We start from the raw sequence: 11,548 nt of genomic DNA on the forward strand, positions 1-11,548 counted from the left end.
TCACCAACTCCAAAACTCAATGTAATAGTATCTCCCACATTAAATGGAAAGCTTGTGTGACCATAGTGTGAATCCAACACCAAGGTATCCCATAACTCATGGCCGAAATGTCAAGTAGTCTTGGCATAAAAGAATCATTGTATAAAGCAAAACTAGGATGTACATATGTAAGATATGCCTCCCAAAAAGTGGCATATAACCATCTAAAGACAAATGTTGCCACCCCCAAAAACATAGGATCATGTCAACATCCATGGGAGTCAAAAGAACATGACTCATAGTAGGCATCATGCAAGAACCAAGGTGAACCAATGTTACTAACCCATATAACATCACTCGCACCATCAAGGACATGGTCCCCTTTATCAATAAATGTATGGAAATTATCTATTCCATGAACTATATCCTCATGTGTAAGGCCATCTATATGTGTATGATCCTCCAAAGTAAAAGCATGATCAATAGTAGCATCATAAGCATAATCATCACACTAAATACTGACAATGTATCCACACATGAGAGATAATTGGAATCATCCACCAAGTGGTTGACCATGTCATCCTTAAATTCTCTAAAGTAATCAACATAGGCATGCTCTATCTCCATCAATGGTGCCCATATATGACCCATATCCTCTAGTAGGTCAACCTTCATAATCATGTCAAGATCTAAGAAAATATATGAATCAAATACAAATCACTCAAGATCCATGTGCATAAACCTGCCTCTCCTACGAGACCTCAACTCATCAAAGTCATTCATTACCCTCAAATTCATCACCACCCTCATTATTGCTGGAGGAAAATGACCCATAAAATAATTTCAAAGTAATAATTAACATAGCATAGCATAAAATTTTCACATAACACAAGATTGGGTTCAATTTTTTCCCACACAAGAGTGTGCCCATGCTTTCTCTTGGTGTATTTTCATCATACTGCTTGAAATAACTAGTGGGACTCAAAATAGTAATGACTTTCACAAAGATGTTGACCTCAATAAAAATAGCTTACTTTAATGAATGTGCTAGCCAAACTACTTAAAATAGATATAAACCTTAAACCATATAAATGTGTACATCTCTTGTAAAATTTAAAATGCATCAGGGTGCTTTCACATGTCCCTATAAATCCATCAATAATAAATCTGGATGCTATCTATATAACAGAATAAATGGTGCATCTTGTCACAAAATCAAATAGTATTCTACTAACATAGCCCAAAGTCAAGTGTCTCAAAATCTTCCTGACTAGCTCGCCTCCATTATTCAACCTAGGGATCTGCACTTACATCAACTATGCTAATAAATTAATAAATTAATTGATTAAAAATATAAATAACTATAGGAAACTTATAAAATCAAGACAATTTAACCCATAGTCTCATGCATGTATGAAATCACCCATGTACATGGTACACGTAAAGTAAGCTATGATCGCTCGAATTTAGAGACGTCCCAATCTAAATCCTTCTAGGAGAATTCATAAAAAATGAGAAGAGTGGGATTATAAAACACCACGAATGATCTCCTCATAATATGTATAATGATTGGATGATTATTCACATGAACTATATTTACATGAATACTCCCAAGAAAGCTATAAGAACTAGGAGTAGTGAATGAATGATTAATATCTCTACATATGAACACACTAGAGGAGTAGCCTAACTCATCTAACATAAGAAACTCATGCCTATACTTCTCATAGTGTATGAATGATGAATTTCTCCATATGTGCACATCCAACATAAGAAACTCATGCCTATGATCCTCATGGTCCATCATATGCTCACAGGTATCCCATGAACCCATATGTGAAGAAGTATCACCAATCCCATGTGTAACAATGGATGAATCACTAATCACATACTAATGGGGATCCAATACATCATAATTTGAATGCTTATGACCCTCAAACAAACCCTCATGATCATCAAACCTATGCATAGCCATTTGTAAGAAGCCCATGTTAGCTCTATGCGCATAAGCTTCATAGGCTTCTTACAATGGCTATGCATAGGCTTCTTGCAAGCTTTGCATGAAGCTTATGCAAGCTCTATGCATAAGATTCATGCAAGATTACAAGAATCCTATGCAAGCTCTACGCATAAGTTCTATGCATGAGCTTCTTGCTTAAACTCTATACAAGGAAAAAAGCCTATACAACATGATTTATCTACCCACCTCCCCATCTTAGGGCCTCTTGTATACAAGTAAAAAAAGAGAAAAAACAACAAAAGCAGCAAGGGTTTACGGTCCATACTACCTGGAAGGCTGGAAGTGAAGAGATTGTGTAAAGATAGGCTAGCCTACAAATACACACAACACAAGCAAATCATACCAATAATAGAGTTGGGGAAGGCAAAGGAAACAAAATCCCTTGCTTTTGACACCATTACCTTGACTAGTGAGAGAAGAATAAGCGAAGGAGAAGAAGAAAAAAAATTTGCAAAATAAAACAAACACATACAAATACACACACACACACAAATTAGTAAATCCATGGCAACAAGGAAGAAACATGGAAAAAAAGGAGGGGGTGATGAGTCTTCACCTCTGAATTCAACTCTCCTACAAGAAAAACAAGAAAAATGGTCGTGCGGTAGAGTTTTGTATTTTTTATTGGCGTGGGTATCTGCGCTGATATAAGCATCCGTATATACACTGGAAATAATTAAAATAATTTTTGGCAAATATACCAATGCAGTTATCACGATGCTCGTAATTTTTACAAACTATGAATTTAAATTTTTTCCCGCATCTGACATTTCACATTACATTGACCGACAAATTTGGTCTTCCCTATTTAAGAGACCCCCATTAGCCCAAATTAAAAACATCCCAATGTGGTGGAGATGGCAAACAATGACAATGTGGCACCCCAATACACTTGCGACACTTGGAGCCTCCAAACACTTGGGTGTGGTGTCCATTGAGGCGTCAGTCAATCTTGAAGAGAGATGCATGTGCCCATGCACACATTGTAAGTATCAAGTCACTCGAAAATGGAGAATTTATAATAACCATGCACTCATGTATGGTATATATCCAGTGGAATGTTTACAAAATCTATGTTTTCACTCTCACAATGATCCTAGTAATATTGTTGATCATTTCGAGCACGTAGAAATCCAGTCCGACAGAACATTGCTAGATACAATTTTCAAAACAAGAAAATGAACAAACCAAAATATACAGGACAGTTCTCCTCGGGAACCCATCCAACAACATCAACAACAAGAGGACATGTTAGAGGAGGCTACAATGAATGAGATGTTGGACGCATTTACAGAATTGCTTGGCGATAGACCAGAGAGTCATGGTGATGAGAACTATACCACAACACAATGTCAAGATACAACACATGAAGAAGAGGAATTCGGTAACCTTGCACATACCACTTTATCCTCAAGCTCGGATATCCAAATTATGCACATGCATGTCTATGTTGAACTTAAAATCAATGTTTGGGTGGTCTGATGCAAGCATGATAGAGCTATTCAAGTATCTATGACATGACTATAAGGTAATTTTCTTGTGTGTATAATGTACACAATGGTTATTAAGCATACCTATTTCATCTTGGCATGTTATTAAAGGAGAAAATCTTTCCACAGGATAATGAGATCCCGAGCTCTCATGTGGAGGCCAAAAGATTATTAAGTACGATTGGCATGGATTACAATTGTATCCATGCTTGTCCCAATGATTGTATCCTATACTGACACGAATACACACATCTCAAGGAATGTGCAAGCTGTAGGGTGCTTAGATAATACAGGAAAGATGTTCAAGGGCAGAAGGTCCCTGCAAAAGTTCTTATACACTTCCCTATCATACCTTGAATAAAACATATGTTCAGGTGCAAATCTATGTCCATGCGCATCCTAGTTGATTTGCTCGCACGGAGACACATTGAGGAGAAGTGGCATATTTTCAAGGAAGAGCCTCATGACATTTCTCTAGGGCTAGAAATGGATGGTGTGAATCCATTTGATCTACGTAGCTCATCATGGAGCACATGGCATGTTCACCTTGTAATTTATAACCTCCCACCATGGCTATCAATAAAGAAGAGACACCTCTTACTATCATTGTGATAGTTCATGGGAAGAAGTACAAAGTAAAGAACATGGATGTATACTTGGCCCCATTGGTAGAGGATATTAAAATGCTTTGAGATGGCATTCAAGTTCACGATATGTCTAAGCACTATGGGCAAAGAGTTACAACTATGAAAGGTATAGTAATGTGGACTATACATGATTGGCCAGGCTACGGAGAATACTCGAGTAAGTTTTGATACATACAGCTTACGATTTCCTTTACATTGTTAATGAATTAATCAAACTTGTGAGGTTTTGCATGTGTGGTTTATGTAATCACCTTTCTTGTCAATTTGAATGCTTTACTATATCTGGATACAACGCATTCCCCTTTTGTAGACCTCATTTGGATGCTCGTTACTCTCTATATCACTTCGAAAGACAGAGTACCAGGGTTATGTGTGATATACCCCTGAGAATCATGAATTGCGAGAGGGAAATCTAGGCAAACCACCTCCGTGTTTAAAGACAAGTGACTGGAAGAAAGCATGGAGGGATAATGGAAATTTTGCACCCCCAAGGATGAAGAGGCTCTCCATTTTTCACAGACTTCCTTATTGGAGTGATCTTCTAATAAACCATCTTAGCTACATCTTCAAGAATGTAGCTAAGATGCTTTGGAAAACCATAAATGGGGCCAAAGAGAGCAAGGGATAAAGGGGTGATCTGGTGGTTGTTTGCAAGTGGTATAGAAGAATTGTGGCCACAACCATGACCCGATGGAAAGGTTGTCCTACCTCAAGCACCTTGGGTCTTAAATAAATTGGAGGAAAAACAAGTAAAGAGAACAGTTACAAACTTTCATAGCCCAATCGGATGTATGCATAGCCTAAAGGGTGCATTCACAAAAGATGACAAGCTTAGTAGCTTAAAGTCACATGATTGGCACAAATTTCTACAATTCATGCTTCCAATTGCAATAAAGGGATGCCTCACCGAAGAAACAAGAGCTACCATATACAAGATTAGTACATTGGTGCGTTGGATCTACATTAAGGAAATAAGGCAAGATACCTTAGAGTCGGCATATCTAAACTCCTTGGAAGCCATGTGCATGGTAGAAAAGTTTCTACCAACAAGCATATTGACCATTTAGATGCACCTCTTAGTTCATATTATTGATGAGGTTGTAGTTGCAGGGACTATCCATAGTTGGTGGGATGTTTTTTCTAGAGAGATTCATGAAAACCTTAAAGGGATTTGTGTGGCAACAAGCTCGGAAAAAGGGTAGTATGACTGAAGGATGGCTTGTACAAGAATATCTTGTTTACATAACAAAATTTCTTAGTACACCTAACCCAGAGAAGCCTCACCTATGGAGCCATCTTGAAGATGATAGAGTAGTTGGGGAAGAACCATAAGGAAATGAGCTCGTAGGGGCGATGGACAGTACCTTATGAGATAAGATCAATAAATTTTGCATCTTGAACTCAAATTCCATGGTTAAATGGATTGAAAGATATTAAGAGTTCAAGGCACAACGTATTGTAGCCTGATAGAATTTTAGAAGGAGTCGAACAATAAGAACCCTAGGAATTAAGCATGATGATAATCTTAGTGATAATCACATGGTTTGAGTAAGCGTGATGGTGACTCTAGGAATTGTAGTAAAAAACTAAGTTTTAAGATGACTACTAAGACTTGATACAAGGATATGGATATCATTCTATAAGCTAGTTTTAGTTCCCTTTGCTAAGCTAGCTCTATAATTTGGTAGTTTTATAGGCTAGTTTTTAGTTCCGTTTGCTAAAATCTTATTTTCCTTTTGTTTTCTAAAGTTGTGCTTACCTACATAAAATAAAAACATTTATTATCTCTTGAAAAAGAGATGATAGCATTTTATATAGATATTGTTTTATAGGCTGTTTTTTACTTCTTGCTAGCTTTCCTTATGTTTTGTAAAGGTGTGCTTACCTAATAATGATATGTTTATTCTTTTCTTGAAAAAAGATGAAAATACTCTTAGATGAACCACATATTGATAGGGATCTAGAAAAGGCTTTACATAATAAGTATAAAATCTTTCATAAGTATCCACCAACAAGAAGAAACATTCAAACATATGGAAGCAAAGGTTCTCTATGATGGATAAAACATTGGTAACTTAAAGTAGCGTGTTGAGAAACAGATTTAGAAATGCACATGCATTCATGAATATACATACACATACACACACACACACATGTACACATACATGCATACACACACATGCATAAACACGCTCACATGCACACACACAAACAAACAAACAAATATTTTACTTGAACATCATGTGCTTAAACCTACTAAAGTACATCTTTAACCATGCATGTTTAAAACCCTAGACACGCGGATATTTGAGATAATAACCTATATCATAACCACGATAACTATTTCTCTTTCATAGTGGAGGTGTTAGGACCACTGTGTCTACCTACTACTAAGTGTTAAACTGCTTCACTTCCAATTCATGACCCTAAATTTGAGGTTTGAATCATGTTTCCTTAAGTTTACTTAAGAAACTTAAGGAAACTTAAGTTTCCTTACTAAGTGTTAATCTGCCTCTCTTCCAATTAGTGACCCTAAATTTAAGGTTTAAATTATGTTTCCTTAAGTTTTTAAATATATATAAAACGGCTTGTTACCATCAGGAGTCTATGCCCTACTATACGCATTAATTACATACAAAAAACAAAGTGCACGTTGGTATGTGTACAACTAAGGGGTGTGGTTATGAAAAGCTGGACATGCACACCACAATACCACTATGAGTGCTTCTCTCACCTCTAGTTGTTCTTGTTCTCAATTTTATATAACTGTATATAGCCTAATCAATTATTTTGGTCTTTACTCTAGTATTTTTTAGACTCTAGTTCTTCTAGTTGATTACACTCAAATTATAATAATGACCATAAAACATTAAAGTTTAATGTATCCTAGCCACAATATGTAGTCTTATCACAACAAATCAAAATAAATATCCACCTACAATATGTTTTTTAATACAACACAAAAAACCACCTTATAGGAAACCAAATAAATGAAAGCATGTAATATTTTAGTAGTGAAAATTAATGGAACCAACATTATAACTTTGAGGCTGTATTTTAAGCATATTACAACCCTGAGAGAGAGAGAGAGAGAGAGAGAGAGAGAGAGAGAGAGAGAGAGAGAGAGTTTTATTATTACCATCTACCACACCCCACAGGCCCCCCATCGATGGTATTGTTCTCAGTTATATTTTGTGTAGGGAAAGAGTTCTATTATTAACATCTACCACACCCCACACACACCCCCCCCATTGGTGGCATTGTTTTCAATTATATGCTATGTAGAGGAGAAAGAGAGAGACCAAATTAGAAAAGGAAGCCAACGTGTTCATTTGCTATGCCACTAGGATACCTAACATTTACACGTAGAGCTTGCCCGATGTTGATGAGGCATTGGTTAGAGAAGATATCATTGGAGCAATCTAGGTTTTAGATGAGATTTGAAAAACATTTAGAGGCAGAGCTCATAAGATGTTGGTGAGACATTGATGAGAGTAATTTATTAAAGTTAAAGAGTAGAGTGTAGATAAGAGTACGGGCTGACAAACACGAGATATTAGCATGAGTGTGGTTAAAGGATAGAGTGTAGATAGGACTAAAGTCTCACAAACACGAGATAATTGCATGAGGGGGTCATTAAAGAAGCAATGCCTTACTATTGAATAAAGTGTGTAGGGATCTCATGAGTAGAAGCATATTGAAGATTGCATAGGGATTATATATGCTCACAAACATGAAGAAATAGACCATATTGAGGTTCATGCACCTACACTAAAAAGAAATGTGTATCATAATTTAGAATTCAAATGTTCTATTTTAAAATATAGTTTTTAAAATACACCATTGACTTTCACTTGTTGCTAGAATATTACATGCTTTCCTATAAGGTTTCCTATAAGGAGGTTTTGTGTGATGTATTGAAAAATACATTATAGGTGGATAAAATTTTGTATTTGTTGGAAATATTATGTCCATAAAATTCCAAACTGCAAACCTTCCACGTCGAGGTGCCGTCCCTGCGCACTTTAGGCATGTACCAAATCTACTTCTTAAATGACCCCTCATGCACATGTATCTCGTGTTTGTGAGCCAATACACCTATCTTGACCCAGACTCATGGTAATATCTCGTGTTTGTGAGCCTGTACTCTTAGAACACCCTTCTTTCGACGTTGTGAACGAGAAGAAGAAGAAGATGGATTCCAAACTGCAAAGCTTCCACGTCGAGGTGACCGTCCAGCATCCTCCGTCTGTGGTGTGGCAGAATCACGTCAAGAACCTCCAGAGGTCGGCGTCCATAGTCCTGCCGGGGCACTTCGACAAAGTGGAGTACCTTGAAGGGCCGCCTCTAGCGCCGGGAGGAGTCTTCCTAGTAACCTATGACGAAGGTGATGAACATCGCTTCGCTTGTCAGGTTTAGCTTGTAACATTTTGTCCTGTGTGCTCAAGCTAACTTGTTTTGCTCTCTCTCACTATATACGAGTATAGCCGTCCCTCACTATAGCTACATGAAGCTGCGGTGGGATGAGATCGACCACGACAAGCATTGCTTCAAGTCTACTCTCGTGGACGGAGGCGCCCTCGGAAAACACTTCGCACGCCTGGCCTACTCCTTGCAGATCCTACCTGGCGCTGACGTGGACTCCTGCCTCATGCACTACACCGTGGAGTACGTGGACCTTGGGCAGCACAACTTCCACGACTTCATCAAGGAGGAACTTCACAAAATCTGCAAATCTCATGAGTCACACCTGAGCTCTGTTTGAAGGATCGTTCGGACGGTTACACTATATAGCAAATAAGTGCATCTGATATGTAGTATAAAAGTACTTGCTCATTGTTGAATTTCCACGTATGATGCTGAAGGCCTTATCCTCCAGGCTTATATAATAAAAGTGCTGGCTCGGTGTTGAATTGCCACATAGGACGCTGGAGGCCTTATCCTCAAGCAAATATATGATTTAAGTATCCCACCATTATGCATATGCCTCTAAACTAGCTTTGTTGTATGACTTGTAAAATTGTGTATAAATCTTTAAGTTATGCTGATCATCTCCTCTCTCCCAAGTTTGTTTCTCATCTCAAACTCGTACATGTAAACTTACATACTATTCCAAACACTACCTCTAGTACTTAGTGATTTAGATAAACCTTGTAACATTTTCCTTAGCCACAATTGTATGCACATTTTCCTTAACCACAATTGTATACACATTTTCCTTAACCACAATTGTATGCACATCGCCCGGACACAATCATAGCGAGAACTCATTATATCTATAGCGCAGTTGATTACAAACAAATGTGAATGTATCTAGGCAGATTATCGAGGCAATATATGGTATGCGACTTAAATTGCATGGAGTTTTATAACAAAGCATACTCACCCTAGTTACATGGACAAGGACTCTTCAAATCTCATCTATAACTTAAAATTACTTAAAAATTATCTCCAATTGATTTTAAGCACTCTAAACTAATCAAATTCACTTTTAAAAGAGACATGAGATGAAGAGTGGACTAAGGACCAAAGAAAAGGATTAAAAAACTGAATTTTGACACCTCAGTGTGGGGATCTCCCCTCATGAAGTAGGTACCTTTTTCTCATCATTACCTCCAATTTTAAATCAATAAAATGAGATATTTCATCTCTCCTCTCTCCTATTTCAAAACTAGATCCAAAAAGTAAGCTGAAATGACCCAAAAATGGTTAAAAATTGACCAAATTGATCTGAAAAATTCTAGAAACAGTTTGTTTGGTTAGAGGCTCACTTTTTCCTATAAATAGAAGCCTCCCCCTTTTGTAAAAGCTTAATGGTGTTTATGCACTGTTACTCTACTCCTGTCCTGAGCCATCTACATTGAATTTTTTAATAATTTAATTGTTTTTGGCCTAATCCTCTCCAAAGTGAATTGGTGGCCACTCTTGCTTCAAACAATAGTAGAACCCTCAATCCCTAAAGCCAAAGGAGAGCTTACAAGCTCTATGTAAGTTAATTTTCTTACTTGTTTAATTTTAAATCTATAGTTTTCTTGATTTTCATGTTTTACAAAGCTGATTGAATGAAATTCAAATGCTATGCTTTGAGGAAAAGGCCACCTCCTTCTCTTCTTTACATTCCAGCCTTTCTTAATCCTAGAAAGATTAAATAAAAGATTAATTAAACTCTTTTTATTATTTACTCTCTTGATTTTAGAAAATGGTATAGATTAGAGTTTTTGGAATCTAATTTGGGTTAATTTAAGTAAAAAATAGAATGTTAAAAATGAGAAATGGTCAGCCAGAGGTTATGGAAAAATTTTCCAAAATTTTATGGAAAAGAAAGTTTATTTTTATGTTATTCTAAAAGAGTAATTCCCACCGTTTTTGCATCTAAAAGAAATATTCTAATTACTCCATGTACATATTCACTTATGAATATGCATGGATATCATTGATATTAATTATTAAATTTGATTTTTATTTCAAAAGTGTTATTCTCATTGAATTTGATTTTATGGATAGGAAGATGCATAGAGGAATTATTTTTATTTCAAAAGTGTTATTCTCATTGAATTTGATTTTATGCAAAGGAAGATGCATAGATTAATTATTTTTATTTCAAAAGTGTTATTCTCATTGAATTTGATTTTATGCATAGAATGATGCATAAAGGATTTATTTTTATATCAAAAATAGAATTCTCTTAAATGCTATGAGTATTTGATAAATGAATAATTAAATACTCTAAGGGAGAAATTTATGTCGTTTTATATTCACCCGGATTGTAGAAAAAAATTCAGGAGATCTATCGAGATTGAAATATTTAGATAAATGATTAATTTATTCCTCATTGAAATTCGTATTCAAAGAAAGAAATTCAGTAAAATAGTAACTCAATTATCAAACCTTTTTGAGAAAGATAGTTTAGGAAAAATCTTGTCCGACTCGAACCTGAATCAGACTATGACTAAGACCAAACTCTTTCGTTAGTCTCTCGAGGAAAGAAGGTGTGACCAGTTTAACAAAATACACTCAAAACTCCGCCAAATCTGAAACTAAGTTTGAGACCCTTCGAATTGAGCTATGGATCAAGGTTATAGAATTCAAGGAATTTTGGTATGAAATTATGAATTCCGATCAAGGAGTTTTGGAGATACTGATTCAAGAAATACTCCTTGTTTTCAAAAGAAAATCAAACTAAAAACTTGCTTAGAAACCTTGTTTTCTTAAAGGAACGTCTTATGCCAGAATGGATGTGATGTGAATAGAGGGGTGATGAGATGTGAGGTGAATAGATGTGATGTGAATAGATGTGATGAGATGTGAGGTGAATAGATGTGATGAGATGTCATGTGAATCAAAATGTAAATGAATGACATGGGTTGTGAGTGGATGATATGTGAAGAATGGATGTGAATGTGTATGTGAAA

General features: G+C 36.2%; 1 protein-coding gene across 1 annotated transcript; it reads left to right on the forward strand.

Annotated features, from left to right (window-relative positions):
* Nucleotides 1–8,243: 8,243 nt before the first annotated feature.
* On the forward strand, nucleotides 8,244–9,184 carry LOC147606545 (major pollen allergen Bet v 1-K-like). The gene is made up of 2 exons (XM_086791916.1): nucleotides 8,244–8,523; nucleotides 8,624–9,184. The coding sequence occupies exons 1-2, from the start codon at nucleotides 8,253–8,255 to the stop codon at nucleotides 8,899–8,901; spliced, it is 549 nt and encodes a 182-aa protein (XP_086648042.1). The 5' UTR covers nucleotides 8,244–8,252; the 3' UTR covers nucleotides 8,902–9,184.
* Nucleotides 9,185–11,548: the final 2,364 nt, after the last annotated feature.

Source organism: Cibotium barometz, chromosome 57 (genome assembly GCF_041138505.1).
Source record: "Cibotium barometz isolate CiBa-2024 chromosome 57, ASM4113850v1, whole genome shotgun sequence".
NCBI classification, from domain to species: Eukaryota; Viridiplantae; Streptophyta; class Polypodiopsida; order Cyatheales; family Cibotiaceae; genus Cibotium; species Cibotium barometz.